The sequence below is a fragment of the Hibiscus syriacus genome, unplaced genomic scaffold (genome assembly GCF_006381635.1).
Source record: "Hibiscus syriacus cultivar Baekdansim isolate YM2019G1 unplaced genomic scaffold, ASM638163v2 tig00110596_pilon, whole genome shotgun sequence".
Taxonomy (NCBI): Eukaryota; Viridiplantae; Streptophyta; class Magnoliopsida; order Malvales; family Malvaceae; genus Hibiscus; species Hibiscus syriacus.
The window spans coordinates 1-22,553 of NW_024062794.1; the positions used below are offsets into that span (position 1 = coordinate 1).

General features: G+C 35.0%; 1 protein-coding gene across 3 annotated transcripts; it reads left to right on the plus strand.

Moving 5' to 3' along the window:
• Window positions 1-2,813: 2,813 nt before the first annotated feature.
• On the plus strand, window positions 2,814-18,602 carry LOC120133745 (protein PHOTOPERIOD-INDEPENDENT EARLY FLOWERING 1-like). 3 transcript variants are annotated; one of them, XM_039150264.1, is made up of 21 exons: window positions 2,814-2,915; window positions 4,755-4,857; window positions 6,144-6,224; window positions 6,410-6,517; window positions 6,690-6,770; window positions 6,859-6,947; window positions 7,017-7,150; window positions 7,262-7,302; window positions 7,920-8,055; window positions 8,626-8,694; window positions 8,786-8,850; window positions 8,934-9,065; window positions 9,163-9,210; window positions 11,307-11,375; window positions 11,509-11,571; window positions 11,661-14,739; window positions 15,079-15,140; window positions 15,244-15,311; window positions 15,921-16,698; window positions 17,116-17,642; window positions 17,933-18,377. In XM_039150264.1, the coding sequence occupies exons 2-21, from the start codon at window positions 4,798-4,800 to the stop codon at window positions 18,375-18,377; spliced, it is 6,135 nt and encodes a 2,044-aa protein (XP_039006195.1). In that variant the 5' UTR covers window positions 2,814-2,915; window positions 4,755-4,797. The 3 variants fall into 3 exon arrangements, with proteins under 3 accessions (XP_039006195.1, XP_039006196.1, XP_039006197.1); XM_039150265.1 differs by having other exon boundaries at window positions 2,818-2,889; XM_039150266.1 differs by lacking the exon at window positions 2,814-2,915 and having other exon boundaries at window positions 4,798-4,857; window positions 17,933-18,602.
• Window positions 18,603-22,553: the final 3,951 nt, after the last annotated feature.

Genomic DNA, 22,553 nt, shown 5'->3' on the forward strand with positions numbered 1-22,553 from the left:
TTTCCTTTTTTTCTGTTGGAACCGAAAATAAAACTTTAGTTTGTTCCATTTTTTCTAATATTATTTTCTATAGAGTTTATGAGTTCTAGCAGTTGCGTTTGTAGGGATTGTGAACATTATCAATAGATTAAAAAATTATTTGGATTTTAGCAGAACCATAACTGTTCTTACCCCCTCCATCATGCTATGAAATAAATCAATTTAATAGATATTAAAATATTTGATTGATTCGGTGAATCATAATTTGGATTAAATCGAATTGAATTTTAAATCATTTTAAATTTCGTTTAATTTCTAGTTCATGTCATTCAAGTTTAGACTTAAATTTCTTCGATCATATCAACATGGGATATAACCATTTTAAGTTTTGGTCTATTTGATTTACTTGTATTAGACATTTTAGGCTTAGATCGATGCTTATAGTACTCCTCTAATTTATCGTTTACTTGATTTCCCTCATTTTCTCTAACTAGATGAACCCACCGCCTCTTTGACTCCAAAACATTCAAAGAACACAACACACATATTTTAAACTGTCAATTTTATCAACGGAGTAGGTTCAAGTGGTAATCAGCTTGATATTGCTTAAGCAAATCTCGAATTCGAGTCTGTGTATACAAAAAATCCTCGTTGGGAGACTCACCCACTAAAACCAGGTATGTGACCCGGATCAATCCGGATTAGTCAATGCAAAACCTTGAGAACCGGAATGACAACAAATAAAACATCGTCAATTTCACATACGAGCATAAGTATTATGAATATAACTTTTTCTTTAATACATACATTTGTAATCTTCACCATTTAGCAAAATCTATGACATATAAAAATACACTTAAATCTAGCCTTCCATCACTTTCCACTACTAAATAATTTAGGGAAAATTGACATACAAAGATCTGTCATTTATAAAACTTACAATTTAGCCTTCAAATTTATTTACATTTTAGTCACTTCTCTAAAATCTTTATAATTTATATTTCATCTGTTTTAGTCTTTTAATTGATATTATCATATATTATTATCAAATTTATTCCTATAACAAAAATCTCAAATAAAATAAAAATAAGTATTTTTTTAATTTTTTATTAGTTTTTCAATTTTTATTATTAGTTTCAGTTAAAAAATTTAGATGTTATAAATATGTTGAAATTTATGGAAGCTGTGGAAGAACGAAGTTTTCAACGCTGGATATGTTTAGCGAGAAAGTATCTTAGATGTGAAGAGATTAAGATATCCCATCAGTTGGGTACACATGAATAAATCTAAATGCACGTTATGCAAATGATTTATTAAGCAAATCAAGGTCGAGATAAGCTTCGAAACAACTTTGTCTTCAGCGGCCAAATATGGTCCTCAACGGCGATTATTCAGGCGGCTAGAACCTGAGCAGGTACCATCAAGAAGAACCAGCAGATTGTTAAACCTCGAAATGGCGTTGGCAGCAGAGGAGATCATTGGAAACCACCTCGTGCAGGAATCTTCAAGCTGAATACTGATGGTGCTGTGAATCCCATGACGATGAAGGCTTCCAGCGGAGGTGCTATAAGAGATTACCAAGGCGGATGGCTCATTGGATATACCAGAAACATTGGCTGCTGTTCAGTTATTCAGGCCGAGCTTTGGAAGGTTCTCGATGGACTCTCGATCGCTTGGGACCAAGGTTTGCGACAAATGGTGGTGGAGATGGATAATATTGAGGCTGTGCGATGCTTGGAATCCACCCCTCGGACTCATGAGTCCACAATTGTTAGGCGAATTCGGAGTCTTATAAGCTGTGGTTGGACTGTAATGTTCAGGTATATACCTCGAGAAGCTAACAGACTAGCCGATAAACTAGCTAATCTTGGACGCCACACTAACTTGGGGCTCAATGTGCTTCAACAGCAGCCTCATGATGCCCAAAGTATAATAAACTCTGATCAATCTGACTTGAGAGGCTGTAGTAACCACTGCTAGTGCGGTGCTAATCTTTGTGACCAAAAAAAAATATATATATTGGGGTGGTCTCAATGGTTTGTGTAAAGCTCACGATGTATGAGCCCAAAATATTATATTGGAGGGTGACAATCTTGTTTTAGTTTGTGTTCTTACAAGCACAGTCTTGACACAACGTCACTTGGGTACTTTTTGCTCATTTTAATTTGTGGTTTGTTGGTGATTTTTCGATAGTTTGACATCTTTTGTGATTCGTTTATCGATACGATCAGATCTTTTCGTATCTACTTTTTATTTGAGTTTATTTTGTTAGATTTTTAATCTTTTCCTTATATGTTCATTGTATTATCTTGAGTAACTAATTTCCTGTGTTAATGATTGTAGTAAAATGTTCTTATTATTTGTTTTAGTTTACTGTTGTGACTACAAATTTTTATTGTAATTTGAATATTTTTTTATTTCTAATAAAATTAACGATTATTGTCTTATTAAAAAATATTTAATTTATTAAACAATAAAAATATTTAAAAATCATCTAAGGCCTTAATTTGGACATAATGGGGCTAAATATAAAGTTTTAATGAACAACTATGATTTGCTTTTGGTTAAAAATATATTATGTTGGTTTGGAATTGGAATCCAAAAAATCAAGGAGATTTGTTACTTCGTTTTGGATATAATGGTTAAAAAAATGGAAGTGTAGGGATCGTATCGAAAAACTGTAAAATTAAGTTAAAAAAGCGAAAGGGCTAGAAAAGTTTGGGACAGGTGGAGGGACACTATTGGTCGGATCCAAGAAATAACAATGGTAACACAGATATAAAATACGAAAACTCTGATTTATTATAACCCTACTAAACAAGTAAAATATCTCTCTGATCTGTTTCTCTCTCCGTATCTCGGCCATCACCGCCACCATCGAAGCCTCCGCATCCCGCCGACGCAGCCACCGTAAGCTGCTCTTCAAGCCGTGGCTGGTCTTTCTTTATCTCTTATATATATGTTTTTATATTTATATATTTATACGCGTGTTTTCTTTTGCGATTCCTTTGATAAAAACAAAAGCGAATCTCACAGCATGTTTATGGCTTAAAAATGGCAATGGGTCCGTCTCGTTTTAGCTTATCTCTAGCTAGAAACTAAAACCCACCTTAGTTTTTTCATGATTTGCTTTATCCGCTTAGTTTCGGCTCGAAACAGATGTACAACTGCTCCTTTAATTTGTGGGATGAGCTGGTTTTTCATTTATTTATTTTTCACTTGTTTTGGATTTGCTTTAACCTGCCTCTCAAAGAAACAGTGTAGGGGTTATTTTTTTCTTTATTGGTTTAAAGCTTACGGCTAGACAAACATTGCTTTAATTGCGTCCCTCGGTTATTCTGGATTTTTATTTAGTTATTGTTTGGAGTCTTTGTTATTGATTGTTAGGGAAGGCTTTGAATGCAGTTAGTTTTGATTTTCCAAGTCACGGTGCTTCAGAGAATTCATTTTATGGCCTTCTTTCGGATGTTGCTTTGAGGAATACCCTAATTTTAAAAAGATAATAGACTTGGGGTTTAACTGGCTTGCATGTTTGGGCCAATTGTTTCTAATTAGCTGTTTTTGTTATTACTTTGAATTTTTTGTTTGGTGCAGTTAAGCAAAAATGGTTTTTTTCCTGGAATGATGAAGTATTTTGTGGAGTAGGTGTTTTCGAGATGAATGAATTGCATGCAACATAGTTATTGTTGTTTCTATTTTTTCCCCAATATTTCCATGCAAATATCTTATAATTAATGTTAGGCGGAGTTATTGAGCTTGAATATTCCTGCATGGATAGAGCAATTTTTGGATAAAATAGTCATATCTGGTGCTTATTTGGTCACCTAATGGATCACTAAATGCTTGGTATTCTTTTTTGTTCCATAGTAATTATAATTAAATAATCATTTGTGTTGATTTAGTAGTCTTATATGAATCAGTTGATTATGTTTATTCTTGTCAATAATTTTGATATCAAGTTTCAGATTTGACGGTGTGTAGATACTATTGCTAGTTATTTAGTGTTGAACCAATTTTACACTATCATGCATTTTGCTAAAAGTAGTTGCTTGTTTGTTGCGACTGCCAACAAGTAATGAAGCTTTTGGAGTTAAAATGGAGATGTTGTAATACTCATATTTAGAGGAATAATTTTGCTTGAGTTGCATCCGACTTTAAGTTGCATTTTTTCTACTCTTCTTTGTTTTGTTGGTTTGGTGCCTCACACCTTTGTTGGGACTCTTGCCTCTCCAAAAAGGGGGTTCCAAGTGGTCATTGGCAGTCTTGCGTGTGAGTATTGGCTGCTCTCTTATGTCAAGAGAGCTCAGCTTCCTGTCCTTTCTCTTAAAAATAAAAATAAGAAGGAAGATATTATTTGACTGTGAATTAAGGTGATTGTATTGAACATGCAAACTTAAGACTTTGATTTTAGATGAACTAGAGCCAATCAAATAGTTGATTCAAAGTTTTTAACAACAAATCGTGTGGCTTGAGATGTATTATGGTGCATAGGAAGTGAAAATTGCTTGCTTATTGTCTGCCAATAAAAAACATTTTTAGGTTTGCAATGTCCTTGTGGACTGAGAAAGTTTTGTTCTGGTTGAAGTCACGGATGTTTGTATCAATATATTTTAGTTCTTTGTTGTGAAGTGGTGAACAATAAGCCATTTTTGAATTTTATGAACCATTGCCAAATGTGAACTAATGTTTCTGATTGTTCATGCTTTCCAAAATTAATTGTTATTATCTGGTACTCTACTAATTAATATATTTATTCTTTTGGCTTCCCCCCACAGTTCTTCCCCATGCAAAATATGATTTAAGTAGCGAAGCGATATAATGGCGTCTAAAGGACTGAAGTCTAAGTTTGAGCATGAGACAAAAGCTAGGCGTCAAAAGGTACTAGTGTCTGATTCCTCTGTAGCTCTCTTTTCTTGTCTCATATGTTTTTAGCCTTGTTGTTAGTATCATTATGCATTGTTCACATCTTTGCATGTGCGTAAATGTAAATAAGTTTAAAGGTCAAATCTTGAGTGGAGGATCAATTCTTTTTAGGGTGAATTTGGATTATGTGCTCAACTGTCATGAAACTTTTGTTGTATTTCAGTTTCTAATTAGCTTTTGTCCAGAGGAAGTTAAATCTTTGTTATTTTGTGACAAACTATATCGAATGAATAAAATATATGGAAAACATTGTATCAGAGAATTGATAATTGATAGCTAATTAGATGTGTGTGTTTTTAATCACCTTGTAGTTTCTAATGGAATCTAGAAATAAAATGTTTTATCTAATAACTTCAAGTCTGAAACCCTGTTAGATTAAATAATTTTACCCATTTGCTTGTTATTTTGTTTTACTCTAAGGGAAATCTCCTATCCATTTTTGCTGAAAATGTTTTTTCTTATTGTTTAATGAACACTGAAGAAATAAAAAGCATAATTTAACAATATTCTTGTTAGATGTTCAACTCTTTTGTTTATAATTTAGATTTCAAGCATCAAACCTTGGTATGTTGAATGATGTTATTTTTCTTTAAAAGATGCCGAGATTAGAGCTAAGAGAAATAATGGCTTTATTTTCAACATCAATACTTGGTCTTGCTATGAAAAGCTTAAAACGTACAATAGCGTGAGCAAGTTCACTACTTTAATCGAACAGCTATATGTTTTAAGTTTTAACTATCTCTATTCCTGTCTTCAACACTGTCTATCGAAGATTTTGCTCTTCTATATCTTTTATTCACTTATGATGATCATTTGGTTGCCTTTGATACCTCTTCATCCTTTCCTTTTGGAGCAAATTATTGTTTTGAACTGGTTATTGCTATGCCCGGAGTAGCATGACTACCCTTTTAAGAAAGTCAATTCTTTAACTTTAAACTGTAACTACAATAGCTTCTTACTTCTGAAGAAAAAAACTTTTGGTATTTGGGTGATATAGATGGACTGAATGATTGTTGCATGTGGGAGTCTGTATTCTGCTAAAGATGACTTCTCTCTTAAATTATGCATGCTGACATGTATGGGTATAGTTAGTTAAGAATACTGAATGACTGTCCTGATTTTGTATTGCCTGTGGACAAACCTCCAGATTTAACTTCAGGTTGGTTAGATTTTACAGTAAGAGATTGTGTTGCTAGAGTGTGTTCTGGTATTGATTATCTTTTGTTTTGACTTCATATTAGGCTCTTGAAGCACATAGAGAGCCCCAACGTCCTAAATCTCACTGGGATCATGTTTTAGAGGAAATGGCTTGGTTATCAAAGGTAATTGACTAACTTATGCCTCCAAATGTTTTCATTTTTCAGTGCATAAATATAAAATGTTACTGTGACATTTGTGCTTTATATCTGGATGTCTTCATGTTATTTGCCTGGATGCTTCTCCCTGCAGCAGATATGAAACAGTTTCCATGCTTTCCTCTCTTGCTAACTAAATTGGATTTTAACAGGACTTCGAGTCAGAGAGGAAATGGAAACTGGCTCAGGCAAAGAAGGTTGCATTAAAAGCCAGCAAGGGCATGTTGGATCAGGCCACCAGGGGAGAAAAGAAGTTGAAGGTTTCTTTTTCTCTTGCTAAACTAAAGGAGCAGTAGTTCTTTTAACATATCATTTACTATTCCTGGAGTTTTGTTTGTATTAGTAAATGTATAAAAGGCATTTTTATATGATTGAGTTGACGTCAGTCTACCCTTTGTTAATTTGTTAAATCTAGTATGCCATTGTGATCAGGATGAGGAACAGCGGTTGCGGAAAGTTGCACTTAATATTTCTAAGGACGTGAAGAAATTTTGGATGAAAATAGAGAAACTGGCAAGTCACTATCAATTGATCTAATCTGAATGCTTTTTGGTTTCTTAGCATCAAGAATCTTACTATCCATTTAAATTTGTGGTTCTAGGTGCTTTACAAGCATCAGATGGAGCTTGATGAGAAAAAGAAAAAGACACTGGATAAACAACTTGAGTTTCTTTTAGGGCAAACTGAGAGGTTGGTTTTTTACCCTAAATTTCAATACCTTCATAGGAAAAGTGAACTTATATTTGTTTTGGACTTTAGGTACTCAACAATGTTAGCAGAAAATTTAGTAGACCCGTCCAAACCTGTGCAACAACATCCTGCTCAAAATCAAATAAACTCTCCTGGTAAAGCAGATATGAATGAGACTGGTGAACCCTTGGACTTGAATACAGGTAATCAGAATTTCATAGATTCATTATTACTTTTAATTGCCTCATCAATGCCATATCAATCAAAGTAATTTAAATGCCTGCCTCATGGAGCCTCTCCTGATATGATTTCAGATGCTGATGAAGATTTTGATGTGCACTCTGAACAAGAATCTGTAAGTATTTTTCTTTTAATTAAGATCTGCTTTTTATTAATGACATGCATGCCTTAATTTATTGGGTATGTAAACAGAAAATTTCTATGATTTTTTTGTAGTTTAGTATGATTCTTATTTTTCTTGTAAATTGCCAAGCTGTGTGGTTTGATCTTCAATATATTCTGAAGGAGAATCAGTGAAGATTTTCTTGAAGAATTCCTTTTTATCTTTTCTTTCATGTCATATATTGTACCCTGTAATATTGTGTCATTGGGAGAGTAATGAAAAAGGATTACAAACTTTATGGAGGGTCACAGCCCAGCTGTGAAGTATTTGTGAATTTGAGAAAGAATTGGAAAAGCTTGTAGAATTGAGAGAATAGATTAAGAGAATTGAGTGATATGAAGTATATGGTGGAGTTTATGTTTTTTACTAGTTATCTAATTTCTTTAGAGAAAATAGTGAAAAGAAAAAGAACAGGAAAAAAAGGAGATTATGGGTGTAAATGTCTCCATAGAAATTCCTGTAGACAATTTATTTTTTTGTTTTTGTTTTTGTATTATTTTTCGGTAAACATTCAAGCTTTGGTGGTCTGAGCATGTGACAATATTTTTTTCTTGATGATCTTGTTTTAGGAAGATGACGAGCAAACACTAGAGGAAGATGAGGCTCTTATTACTGCTGAAGAAAGGCAAGAAGAATTGGCAGCTTTGCATAGTGAAATAGATCTTCCACTTGAGGAGCTTCTCAGGCGTTATGCTGTGGAAACAGGTAACATGTTACGTTTATATGCTTTTTCTCTTCTTTCCCTACATAATTCTCTGTGGCAAAAAATGGGAGGGGAAGGGGTGATGATTCTTTTGATTTTCATTTTATGTGCCAACTGCCAAGTCATGTTATGATATGGATTAGTGCTTGCATTGTTAGTTATGTTTCCTTTTTGTATTATGATGATATGTAAAAATAACTTACACCCGTGTTAATACATTAATGTAAGTTTTAGAGAAATAGAATTTTATGTTTTCTATTTCTCAACTCTGTTACAAAAGGAGAGTCCTTTCCCTTTTAAAGGACCTCATGTACAAGAAGTCTAACCTAAGTAAAAGTCTACTTAAAATTTAAATTAAGGATAAACTAGAGACTTATCCTAAGTAACTAACTAATTATTTACAATCAGTATTACAAGTCTTATCTACAATCTACATGATATAGACTAGAAGTATTTGATGTTTGTCCTGTCATCCATGTAATTTGCATCCTTCTTTTCATGCTTGCATTTTAGTTAATTTTTTTTTCTTTTTGGTTAAAATGTAGTATGTTGATCAATGTAAGTTTTCACAGCTGATGGAGAAGGTAGTCCAGAAAAGAGGGAGGATGGAAATGAGTCAATATCGGTGAATGATGATAGTAGTAAGGCTGATAATTTGTTTATAACTTTTGTTAGTTGTGCCATATGGATCAATTGATCTACTCAAAGTTCTGAAAATTTTAATTTTCACAGGCAATGAAAATCATGTTTCTGCTTACAGTAAAGTCGAGACAACCAATTTTCTTGTTCGTCGTTCTGTAAGTTGTATGTGTTTGTGGTTGTTCTTGTCAATTGCAAAGGAAGTACTTGTCTCAAAATGATGTTTATTTTCTGATGCTAGAATGAAAGCAACGGTGTCTTGTCCAAGTCAGAAAACTACTCACCAGATATTGAGGCATCTTCGCCCAGAAATCTGTCAGAAAGCTCTGGGCAGCTACCTAAAGATGTACCATATGATTTCAGTGATGAACAGGTTAAACAGTTATTTTTTGTTATTTTGTTTCTTTGATTTTATGTCTTCTTTTTATCAAATGATAATCTTCTTATTGCCTTTTTTTCATCACCTGAAGGAGGATGGTGATTTTACCCTTGCTGGCGAAGAGGCAGTACATCAAATGGTATCTCCTTTTTCCTGGTTATGGACTCTTGTCTGTTCTGGTACCTAAGCAGCTTTTTTTACATACCTTGATACATTGTAGTTTTCGAATGCCTATATTGGAATTTTTTGCTTTTAATCAATGAGGAGAATTGTTGCTGTTATAAAGAAGGCTTAATTGGAAAAGATGTGCCCGACTTATACCTCTTGTTTGCTTTAGCTATTTGGGGAGTTTCCATTATTGGTGTTGTCATTATAGTGTTCATTTGAGTTCGCTGCTTCTGCTTTTTGTTCGCTGATGGAAGATATTGTTCTTCCTCCTTTCCTTGTTGGTTTGCCTTTGGTCTTTATGTTATGTTGTTTGTATAATGCTGGTGCCGGATGCCTGTCATAAAAGGTTTCTAGTCCTGGTCATATGCTTCATATTTCTGTATATAACAGTCAACAGGTTTTGGGTTTTTAATAAAATATGAGGCACTCTTTTCTTCCTTCCTATGTTCTTCAACATACTTCTAAGTATGTTGAAGAATACGAAGGGAGTTTTTAATGAGACTCCAACTTCCAAAAAAAAAAAACAGGTTTTGGGTTTTAGTTGCATTGATATGATGAGTTGATATTATGCCCAAGGAATATGAGAGTAAATAATCGGTGATCTCCCGCATGCTAATTTTGTGTTAGATTGTTTGGTTTAAAAGCTATTCAAAAGGGCTTATCGTTTTTTGACACCTTTCGAGATCTGATCAAGGATCGTTTGATTATTGAGAGTGACAACAAGGTGGCAGTGGATTGGATTAAGAAAGTTGAAATATGCCCAACCGTTTACGCTGCTATTGTTAAAGAGATTGTTGTTAGGCTTAATGATCTTGAAGGTGTTATTAGATGGGTCAATAGGACAGCTAACCTAGAGGCAGATGCCCTAGCTAAGGCTGGTATAGGTTGATTTTTAAAGTGTTGATTAAGGCTGTTTTTTATGTTTTTATTTTTACTTCCAAGGCACTTGAAGGTTGTTGTAACTCCTATGTACTTTTCATGATTCTAATATATTTCCAAGGCACTCTTTTCCTCCTTCCACTGATTAAGGAGCTGCCTATGAGCTCCATTAATCAAGAAGGGGTTTTTTTAACAAGGCCTCCTATTCTTATAAAAAAAAATTAGGACACGCCAGAGTGTCCCTGAAAAGGAAGGGATTTCCACTTTCAAGTATGCATTCTGATTGCACTTCTGTTCCTGCATGTTTTATGAATATTTATTTGCTTTTGCAATGATATTGTATTTACTCCATCAGTTGACATTATGCAGTTTTAAGAAAATAAATTAATTTCATTCAAGATATCTTAACAAAAAAATATTGCAAAGACTTTATTTAATATTTTGTCTAAACTGTTTGTGTTATTGTCTGTCTATATGTTAGATTGTTTATTTAATATTTTGTCTAAAGACTTTATTCAAAATATTTCATTCTGTTTGTGTTAGATTGTTTGGTTAGACAGGTTTGGTTGGAGAAAGAGATTTAATGGTTGCTTTAACTGTTTTAGTGGTACCATTGGTTCTCTTTTGATTGCTATAAATTGCTTTGCATTATTCTAGATAAGCTGCTGTATTCTAGAACAGCAGCAAGGCACAGTGAGTCTTTAGACTGTTCATCCTGTCCGATTGATCTTTTAAAACTTTTTTTCCTGAAGAAATCTCAAATTATAGGCTGTTCTGCAAGATAGGAAAGCATATTGGTCTATTTTCCCTACATTTATTGTTATGAAGCTTTCTTCTTTGTTGAAATATATATTGTTATTCTCTTCCCCATGCTTAAGAAGCATTCATAATTTGTTATACTTGAATCACATTTAATTTTTTGTCTTCTTCCATTTTATATTTTTGAGGGAATGGGTTATTCACGTTTTTTAAATTATGTTGTTCACTCTGATTCATTAGTTATACTCAGAAGGGTCGTAAATTACCTTGTTTTGATCAATTGATTGAATGTATGTTTTCTTGTTTTGTCAAATATGATGTCTGTATGGATGTATGTCTTTCCTTGGTCGAAATTGATTAAAATTTTATTTGACCATTTTGGTTGTTTGATAGATTGATTCTCATATTTTTTTTACCCCCAATGACTAGGATGACGAGACAACGCTATCAGAGGAGGAGGAACTGGCAAAAGCAGATTTTAGCGATCCTATGGATGAGGTAATGGGCATACTCAACATGGCTTGTATTTCTATGTATCAATTTCCTGACCTTCTGGAGATGTTTTATCCCCAATTTGTGTGTAGAAGTTCTTGTCGTAGTTCTTTGGTTAAACATTGCAGCTCTTATGCAGATTGCCTTACTGCAAAAGGAGAGTGAAATTCCTGTGGAAGAATTGCTTCGAATGTATAAAAAGGTCGGTTAAACTATTGTTTCTTCCTTTGTCCTGAGATTACCTTTTTTGTATCTAATTTTTTCTTCATTATCCACTTATATCAAAAATAGGACATCAGTGCTGGTGGTGTGTCTGGAGATGAATCAGATTATGCCTCAGCTTTATCGGAGGACCACTTGGATTCACCAACACATCGAAATGTTGAAGCAAGGGAGGAGGGTATTTCTAAGGGTGAAAATCTTGAATCCAGTGCTCCCCTGGGAGTTGTGGATCCTCCTGCAGAGGAGGCAGCAAGCCCTGATAGAAAGTTGGAAGACGAAAAGGAAAGCGAGGATAGAATTGCTGATGCTGCTTCTGCTGCAAGATCAGCACAACCAACAGGCAATACATTCTCAACTACTAATGTTCGTACAAAGTTCCCTTTTCTTCTCAAACACCCCCTTCGTGAATATCAGCATATTGGCTTGGATTGGCTTGTTACTATGTATGAGAAAAGGTTAAATGGAATTCTAGCTGATGAAATGGGGCTTGGAAAGACAATCATGACAATTGCTCTTCTTGCACACTTGGCTTGTGAAAAGGGAATATGGGGTCCTCATCTAATTGTGGTTCCTACAAGTGTCATGCTCAATTGGGAAACTGAGTTTCTTAGATGGTGTCCTGCCTTCAAAATCCTGACATACTTTGGAAGTGCTAAAGAGCGCAAATTGAAGAGGCAAGGCTGGTTGAAACCAAATTCATTTCATGTATGCATAACTACTTACAGACTTGTCATACAAGATTCTAAGGTCTTCAAGCGAAAGAAGTGGAAATACTTAATCTTGGATGAAGCTCATCTTATTAAAAACTGGAAGTCACAAAGATGGCAAACTCTTTTGAACTTCAATTCAAAACGTCGGATCTTGTTGACTGGTACACCACTTCAGAATGACCTCATGGAACTATGGTCACTAATGCATTTTCTAATGCCCCACATTTTTCAGTCTCATCAAGAATTCAAGGATTGGTTCTGTAATCCTATATCAGGTATGATAGAAGGACAAGAAAAAGTAAACAAAGAGGTTGTTGACCGTTTGCATAATGTCCTCCGTCCATTTATACTGCGCCGATTGAAAAGAGATGTCGAAAAGCAGCTTCCAATGAAACATGAGCATGTCATATACTGTAGACTTTCAAGAAGGCAGCGTAACTTGTATGAAGACTTCATTGCCAGCTCAGAGACACAAGCCACTCTTGCTAGTGCCAATTTTTTTGGGATGATCAGTGTGATCATGCAACTTCGAAAAGTCTGTAACCATCCTGACTTATTTGAGGGACGGTCAATTGTGAGTTCTTTTGATATGGGTGGTATTCATATCCAGTTGAGTAGTTCTATTTGTTCAATTCTTTCCCCTCGTCCATTTTCAACTGTAGATCTTAAGGGTTTGGGAATTTTATTTACTGATCTCGATTTTAGCATGACATCTTGGGAGAGTGATGAAGTAGAAACACTGGTTACTCCGAAAATTTTAATAGAAGAACGTGTTGACCAGGATAATCTTGAGCAAATTAAACCCTTGTCTAGACATAAGGATAACTTGCAAGGGACAAATATATTTGAAGAGATTAGGAAGGCTTTAAGAGAAGAGAGGCTAAGAGAAGCAAAAGAACGAGCAACATCAATTGCTTGGTGGAATTCTTTGAGATGCCGGAAAAAACCAATTTACCCGACAACATTACGGGAACTGCTAACTGTGAAACACCCTGCATTTGATATTCACCGACAAAAAGCAGATGGCCGATCCTATTTGTTCTCCTCCAAGCTTTCTGAGATTGTTCTTTCTCCAGTTGAACGCTTCCAGACAATGGTTCATCTGGTTGAGTCCTTCATGTTTGCAATCCCAGCAGCACGGGCCCCAACTCCTGTTTGCTGGTGCAGCAAAACGACAACTTCTGTGTTTCTGCATCCATCTTATATAGAACAATGTGCTGAAAAATTGTTTTCCCTCTTAACACCTATTAGACCTGCAATTGTCCGGAGGCAGGTATATTTTCCTGACAAGCGATTGATACAGTTTGACTGTGGTAAGTTGCAGGAGCTTGAGGTTTTGCTACGAAGACTGAAGTCTGAAGGTCATCGAGCATTAATATTTACCCAGATGACCAAGATGCTTGACATATTGGAGGCTTTCATAAATATATATGGATATACTTACATGCGTCTGGATGGGTCCACTCAACCTGAGGAGAGACAAACTTTAATGCAACGATTCAACACTAATCATAAAATTTTTCTTTTCATCTTATCAACCCGTAGTGGAGGAGTAGGTATTAACCTTGTTGGGGCAGATACAGTTATATTTTATGATAGTGATTGGAATCCTGCCATGGATCAGCAAGCTCAAGATCGTTGCCATCGAATAGGACAGACACGTGAAGTGCACATATATCGTCTGATCAGTGAGAGCACCATTGAAGAAAACATTTTGAAGAAAGCAAATCAGAAGCGTGCCCTTGATGATCTAGTTATACAGAGTGGAGCGTATAATACTGATTTTTTCAAGAAGCTTGATCCCATGGAATTGTTTTCAGGTCATAGGACTCTTACTGTTAGGAGTCAGAAAGAGAAAAATCAAAGCAACGGGATCAAGGACTCTGTATCTAATGCTGATGTCGAAGCTGCTTTGAAATATGCAGAAGATGAAGCAGATTACATGGCATTGAAGAAAGTTGAACAGGAAGAGGCTGTTGACAACCAGGAGTTTACAGAGGAAGCTATGAGCAAACTGGAAGATGACGAGTTTGCAAATGAGGATGACATGAAGGCTGATGAGTCAACTGATCAAGCTGGATTTATGGTTACTTCAAATAAAGATAATGGGCTGATATCGAATGCCGGTGATCCTATTGACGACAAAGCTCTTATTCTTACTAGCAAAGAAGATGATGTTGATATGCTGGCTGATGTTAAGAAGATGGCAGCTGCTGCTGCAGCAGGAGGACAAGCTATCTCATTGCTCGAGAACCAGTTAAGACCAATTGATCGATATGCAGTCCGTTTTCTGGAATTATGGGACCCCATTATAGACAAGGGAGCAATGGAACCTGAATTGAAGTTTGAAGAAGAATGGGAACTTGATCGAATTGAGAAGTACAAGGAGGAAATGGAAGCTGAGATTGACGATGATGAGGAACCTCTTGTGTATGAGAGTGAGTGTCTTCTTTTTCAGTGTAAACTTTTTTTTTTTGCTTGGCATGTTATTATGAGAAGCAATTAGCTTTTAAAGGTTTTTTAAAAAGGTCAGTGGCAAAATTAGGTCGGTTACATTGTTTCCTTTTATGTGATTCTTCCTCAGCAAGAAACAAATTATATGGCGCAAATGATTTGCATACCTTTAAGGTTATTAATCATACAAAACCAGGGATTGCTCATAGCCTCATACAGTTCCACTTTATACATAAAAATATTTGAAATGATGAAAAGCAAATAAATTTATGACCTTAGTTGTGTCTATCCTGAAGTAATGCCTTGCTATGAACCATTTTCAGAATGGGATGCTGATTTTGCTACAGAAGCATATCGTCAGCAAGTTGCTTTGGTTCAACATCAGGTAAGTAAATTTCTATGTACAGACATTTAAACAATTTGTTATTATGTTGTAGTTTATTTGAGGCAGCTATTTTATATTATTTTCTTAAATTTGTACCATGTAGTTAATGGAAGAACTAGAGTTTGAGGCCAAAGAGAAGGAAGAGGCAGATGAAGCAAAATTGGATGCAATGTAAGATGTCTCTTAACTCTTACCCAAAACTTTTCTGCTATCACTTTTATGTTCTTTTTATTTGCGCATGACACAATAAGATTGTGATTTGATTTATTGAGTAATACAAGATTTATCTGCAACTGCATTAATTCATGTTAGCAAATCTAAAAGATGAGGCTTTAACACAAAAAACTCTTTAACTGTAGTGGTAACTGCTTACTATTATATGTTAAATTTGCAAGTTCAACTTTGCAATGGATGATATGATTATCACATAGGAATCCCATCAGCACCCTTAACAGCTGAAAGATTGGATGTGCAAGGCTTTAGAATTTATTGCATGATTTTTGTACCTTAAAACAATGGTTTTTGCATTAAATATGAGCTTGTATTTGGATTTTCTATCAGCTAAAACATCTTGCAACTTTCTAAGTTTATCTTCTAACTAGGATTAGGGATGAATCACAACATTCTTTATAGATAATAAGGTGATCTAAAAAAGGCACTTACAAATTAATGATTCGTGTCCCTGAAATATGAGAAGTAGGTCTGCTGATGGAATGAGTCAAATCCTTATATATGGCTTTTGGATCAAAATTTCAATTTTAACCTGTCATCTGTTTACAGGAATGAAATGACTACTGAACCTAGGGCAAAATCTAAGAAGAAGAAGCCAAAGAAAGCCAAGTTTAAGTCTCTGAAGAAGGGGTCTTTAAATTCTGAAGCAAAACCTGCAAAACAGGGAGCAAAAGCAGAACCTATGTCCATCGATGATGATGTTGAATCGCCTGAAGAGCTCTCTTATTCTGATATCATATCACCATCTTCATCTATGCAGAAAAAACGTAAGAAGGTCGAGATAGTGCATGATAGTGATGAAGGGAAGAGCTCAAAGAAAAAGCCCAAAAAACTTAAAAAGCCTCTGGGAGAATTGGAACCAAGTACAACTCGTAAGAGGAATGGTGATTGCGCAGAGGTAAACCCATGTGAAAGCAATTCTGTTGAGGTTGAGCTGAAACCTGCTAGCAGGAGTAAAACAGGAGGCAAATTTTCCATTACATCCATGCCCATGAAACGAGTCTTGATGATAAAACCAGAGAAATTAAAGAAGGGCAATATCTGGTCTAAAGATTGTGTTCCGTCACCTGATTCTTGGTTGGCACAGGAGGATGCTATTTTATGTGCGGTAGTGCATGAATATGGTTCAAATTGGAGTTTGGTTAGTGATGCTCTCTATAGCATGACTGCTGGTGGCTTTTACAGGGGTAGATATCGTCATCCAGTTCATTGTTGTGAGAGGTTCAGGGAACTAATTCAAAGACATGTTTTGGCTGCACCAGACAGTTTGGGTAATGAAAAGATCGGCTATGTAGGCTCTGGAAAAGCTCTTCTGAAAGTAACAGAGGTATGCTATTCGTTCCTTTTAAGTTGGCGAGGAGGATAAAAGCAAGAAATAGGGAAATATTTGAGGTGAACATTGTTCTGACGTCTAAAGTTTTAAAACTACAATGATTTGCATATCATATGTTTATTATTTATTCATTTTTGGGAAAAGGAAGGTCTTAGCGAATATTTAATGTGGTTCTCACCACCAGGTTATTTTTGTAAAACAAATTCTTTTACTGCACTTCCTCTGACCCCCAATTCCCCTGGTTCCTCCCCTTTGCCCCCCTATTTACCAGTGTTTCTGGCTGATGACAATATATGCATATTGTGCGGTTGACTTAATGTGTTCATATATTTAATTACATTCAACAAATTAATTTTTTTATGATAGTCAATGAAGCTAGAAGCCTTATCCATCAATATTATATCATGGCAGGATAACATGCGAATGCTGTTAAACTTTGCTGCTGCACAGCCAGATCATGAGTTACTTCTTCAAAAGCACTTTACTGCCTTACTTTCATCTGTGTGGAGGGTGACACGTCGCCCTGAATATCGAAAAAATGTTTCATCATCTCGGAATGGTGTTCGTTTAGGGGGAAGGTTTCTAAGTCCGTTCATTGGCCACACACCTCAGCGTTCTTCACAGGATATGACACCACGGATGAAATTTTCAAATTTGCAGGAGTGCAGCAAGTTGTTATCAGCTGCATTGCATGATGCCAGCGATAGACAGTGGAATGAAGCAGTTTCCCTCTCTGATAGAGAGGATTCACAGGCGATTGAAGAAAGTTTGGAGATAACACTGGAAATCGAGAGGGACAGTGATGATTCTATGATTCCATTTCCACCAGTAATGAATTTATCAATATATGGCCCTAATCCTGTTACATCTACAAACAAGACTGCTGGAGAAGACCCTCATCTCAAAGCTTCAAATGTTTTGGCTGAGAATCGTTTCAGGTATAGCTGCTTATTTTAGTTAGAAATTAGGTACCATACTTGGTAGTGAATCGTTGGCTAGGAGTTATTGTTGTTAGTCTGAAAGATTGTCCTTATGAATCTCTTGCATGCTAGTTCAGACTATAGCTCTAACTCTTATGCCTTTCTATATAATATCAAAATGGGATGATGATAATTTCAGTCATTGTTCTGTAGCATGTGGTTACATTGGTTGATAGAATGGTCGTACATTTTTAAGTACCCGGGTTCTGTTCTGTTGATTACTAACCAAATAGAGGCATTTTTCTCAGGGTAGCAACTATGGCTGGTGTCGAAGGTGCTCTGCATTGGGCTTCAGCTGCCTTCCCAACTAATGATCCCAAGTATCGGTCAGGACAAAAATTGCAGTCTTTGGGGAAGCACAAGCTGCCTGTATCTGATACGACCAGACCTAAATCAAAACTAAAGAAGGCTTCAATGGAGCATGGTGATGTATCCAACTTACTTGCTGAGCAAGTATTTCAACAAGCTGGTAGAATTGCTCCCAATGATCCTAACTTAAGATGTGATCCGGCATTGGTGAATAATGATGGCAGCTGGGTTGATGGCGTAGATAGTGATTTCTGTTCAAGCATGGATGAGGCTTTCGCATCTGACGTAGAGGGCTTTGATGTGGTTCCACACAATTATACCCCTGGCTTTATTTCAGGCCTTGATGATTGTTTGATCCTACCGGACTATACTGACATCGGGTAGTGCTAATCTGGTTGCGTCAAACTGCTTTGACAAATTCTTGGTTGAAGCTATTAGTAGTGCTTGAGCAAAAGTCAGATCCTCCAGCTATTTTGCAATGAGGTCTGCTCGGGGACATTAGTTTTGGGGTGGCATATGAGGCTAGGTTAGGCATATAATATATATTAGAATTTAATTTAATTTTGTAATTAATGTTGAGGGGGAATTTATGCTAATATTTATGTCCGTATGGGCTTTTGGTTGATGATGATATGTAAGTTCAGATTTTGGAACATTTAGAAAGCTTAGAAGTGAATTTACAAAGTAGTTTTCTTGCAAAGCTCTAATCTTACTCTTACCATTACCTCCATATGTAAATTTGGCAAAAGAAAAGATGAATGATCCATGTTTCTTTATGAGAATTAGTTAGGTTTCGATTCGACTTGAAAACTTTATTATTAAGTTTGACTTGATTCAAAAAATTTTGAGTTTAAAATTGTCTAAGTTTGACACAAACTAAATTTTTTTTGAAGTTGGACTAAGTTCACGAGTTTAAAATTTTTATTTTTCACTCGAAATAAAAAAAATTAAAGCTCGATTCTATTGAATCAGAATATATTGTATTTTTTAAAAATAATATATAAATGTTAATATTATTAATAATTTAATTTTAAAAAATTTAAAATTTAATATATTAGTTTTTTGAGTAGCTTGCAAGCTTTTCGAGTTGAATATCAAATAGTTCGTTTTGAATCGTTAAGAATCTGAGTCGAACTTGAGTCGAGTCCATTCGATTCGAGTGTTGATCGAGATTTGACCGAGTCAATCTCAAGTAACTCGATCTGTCTCCTAACATTTACAGCCCTAGAATTAGTTAACAAATTCAGATTCTATTAATATTTAGAAAATGTGACCTTTACAGCCCTCTTTAAATGACAAATTCCTAGTTGGATTAAAAAAACTAAAACAAAAGAAGTAATGAAAAGGAATATAGGCGAAAGTGGATATTTGGTTACAAACATAGCAATGGCTATAGCAATGATAATTATACCAAAATAAACACCAAGGGAATTGGAACTGATGATGTTGCCATTTGCATGCCCATCTCTTGATAAGCACTCCATTTCATGCTCCAAAGAAAACCCTCCATCTTGCATGCTTGAACAATGGGGAATCCGTGGTTAATAGGGTGTCAAATTGTTCAAGATTAATCAAGGCTGTAACAACTGCTTCACCAAGATACTTATCTTCATCAGCATTAAAGAAACATCCCCTTCTTTTAGCATCGATAACTAGTTTCGTCCATGCGGAATTACTTTTAACCAATGTTGCTTCGTTCCCCAATATCCAAAGGCAATGCCTGAAACAAGCAATGCCAAAAGTTGAGAATAGCAAGAGGGTCCAAAATCATAATATATAATATTACCTTGCACGTGTCAATGAAAATTTACCCTTTGTGGATTGGATAGAAAACCAATTGATCCATTTATGTTAGACCTGACGGTAGAGATGATTATGACTTCTTCACCCCTTGGAATCCATCCACTGAACGGATGCTTACACTGAAGCCCGTCTGAATATCCAATGTAGTTCTTTTCAAGCCTCTCTTGAATTGCATATACTTGAGCTGTGTAGGGTAATATAATCCCAATGCGCACTCTCTGTTTTGTTGAATTGAACCCTGTTAAAGAAAAGGAAACGCGGAATATTATACAAACCATAACTTGACCTTGAAGTATGGGGACTAAATCCCAAACTCGAGAATAGTAGAGGGACCAAACCCATAATTTGACCATTTCAAAATGTTGATGAAAAAATGGGGTTATGATGGTGTTTGGCTGTTCATCCTTTTCGTACGGATAGCTGTAAACAATAATTCTATTTCGAAGATAGAGAGTAAATGATCCGAAAAAGATGAACAAGAGATAGAGAGAATCTTACATCCACTTTTGCATGATAGTTTATATATATATATATATATATATATATATATATATATATTAGAGCGATGATAGTTATTTATAGGTTGACATGACAAATTTATATAATTGTTAAATAACAAATTTAACTTTGGTATATCACATTAGGCTGCTATGTCAAGTGGTTGTAGTTGAATGGAGGATATGAAATTTTGGAATCTTTTAAGAACTCTAGAGACTTCGATAGGTAGGAAAGTAATACTGAAAAAACGGTTTGTGGAAGAAATTCGGATGAGATACAATAGAAAACCATTGGTAGTTCACACGAGCTATACCTTTGAAGAGGCTAGCAACTATGTTGCAAATCACCGCAACTTCCACCCAGGGCCAGCTATGGGCAGGGGCAAGAGTGCAACATCCTCAATACCGGGTTAGTGACTAAATTGTAAAATTTCAGAATCTGGTGATTAAAGTAGAATAGTTGAATAGTTCAATGATTTATTTGGAAATATTTCCTGAAAGTTGTTAGTAATTATCAAAGGAATTAAAGGGCAAAATGGTCATTTGACAAGAAAGATATTTTCCCCTTGATAAGAATGAATCACGTGGGGGGGGGAGAGTTATCTGAAAACTCTCTTCTTCTTCTTTCTTTCTTCTTCCCTCGTGTGTTCAAGCTCAAGCCAAGCAAAGGTGAGTTGTCTGATTATTTGTTAATTTAAAGTCTGGGTTTTGATCCTTAAGTGATACTTAGCTTAAGGAAAGCTTAAGTTGTCTTAAAATCAAAAGATGAAGAAGTTATGAAAGATTAAAGATAAGAAGTTTTTAAATTAATTTCTGGAAAATAGTTGATAAAGGAATTTTGAGATGGAATTTGACTTGTCATCAACTAAATTAAGAAATATAAAGTGATAGAATTGGATTTAGAGCATTTTGAAAATTTGGTATGATTATTGATTTCCATATGAAAGATGGAATTTTGAGGTTAAGGATGTATTGAATGAGTAGAAATTAGTTTAAGTATATGTACTTGAGTTAAGAATAGAAAATGAAATGAAACATGAAGAATTTAAATTGAAAAGGAGGAATTTTCGGGCTTAAAATACAATTTCTGGGCACAGTGCATCGGTACACATTCAATATGTACCGATACATTCTTAAATAAAGAAACATCGAATGCAATAAGTGTATCGATACACCAGTGAATGGATGTAGCGATACACTATAGTGTGTATCGATATACTTCAAAGGGAAAATGGAAATTGATATTTTTCTTTAGTTTAGAAAAGGGAAGATTATAGTATATCAATTAGAATATTGATATGGATCTATGTATTGTTATGTAGATATAGAACGTAATCCCGTTCCGGAACAATTGAAAAATTAGAATCGAATCAAAGCAAGCAAGGCTAAGGTGAGTGCAATTTAATTTGTAGTTATATTATCGAACAAACATTGGCTTGCGATGAGCCAGTGACAGAGTTACTATGGTAAGAAGTGACTCTTAAAATATTATTTGATTTACAATGCATGCATAAGTTATATGTGTTTACATGATTCGATAAATGATATATGATTCATATGATATGTGATAGAAGAAAAGACATATGTGATTACAAGAGAAATGACATGAATACATGAACATATGAAGTATGAGAATAATGCCCATGTTATATGATATGAGAGCTAAGGGTATAGTTGGCATGCCAAGAGTCGAGGGTTCTACGTGGTCCTTCGGGACATATATGTTATAAGTGGTCCTTCAGGACAAATTTCACATGCCCTTAGTGGGACCCTATACGAGCTGTGGTGATAACATATGTGCATAACCTCAATGTACTCACGTACCTTAAAGTTCTGAGTAATGTACATAGACTTACAAAAGGTATCAAAAGTGTTTACATTATTACATGTTATCATGCTATTATCATTTAAACTGAATTATCTATGACATGATAGAATAATTAGATTATATGTTCAAATGTATATGACATGCATCATTATTATCATTATATGTTTTATATGTCTCACTAAGTCAACGACTTAGCGTGTGATTGTTTCACATGTAGGTTCCGAGAAGAGGAAGATTGATAAAAGTTATGCAAGACATGTCAGTTTCTCCTTTCCAAAGATCATATCAGAAAAGAATTGAATAGTTTGTATTTTGTAATACTGATTGTGGTTGGCATGTAAATAAAGATTTGAATCCGATATGCTCTAATCGAATTTGTAAAATCATATGATTGAGTTTTGTAATGTTTTAAATGTATTTATGTAAATGGTA

Coding starts and splice junctions, on each gene's coding strand:
- LOC120133745 (XM_039150264.1), top strand. CDS start 4,798: ATGGCGTCTAAAGGACTGAAGTCTAAGTTTGAGCATGAGACAAAAGCT. Junction 8,056..8,625: donor GCGTTATGCTGTGGAAACAG/GTAACATGTTAC, acceptor AAGTTTTCACAG/CTGATGGAGAAGGTAGTCCA. Junction 11,376..11,508: donor TTAGCGATCCTATGGATGAG/GTAATGGGCATA, acceptor GCTCTTATGCAG/ATTGCCTTACTGCAAAAGGA.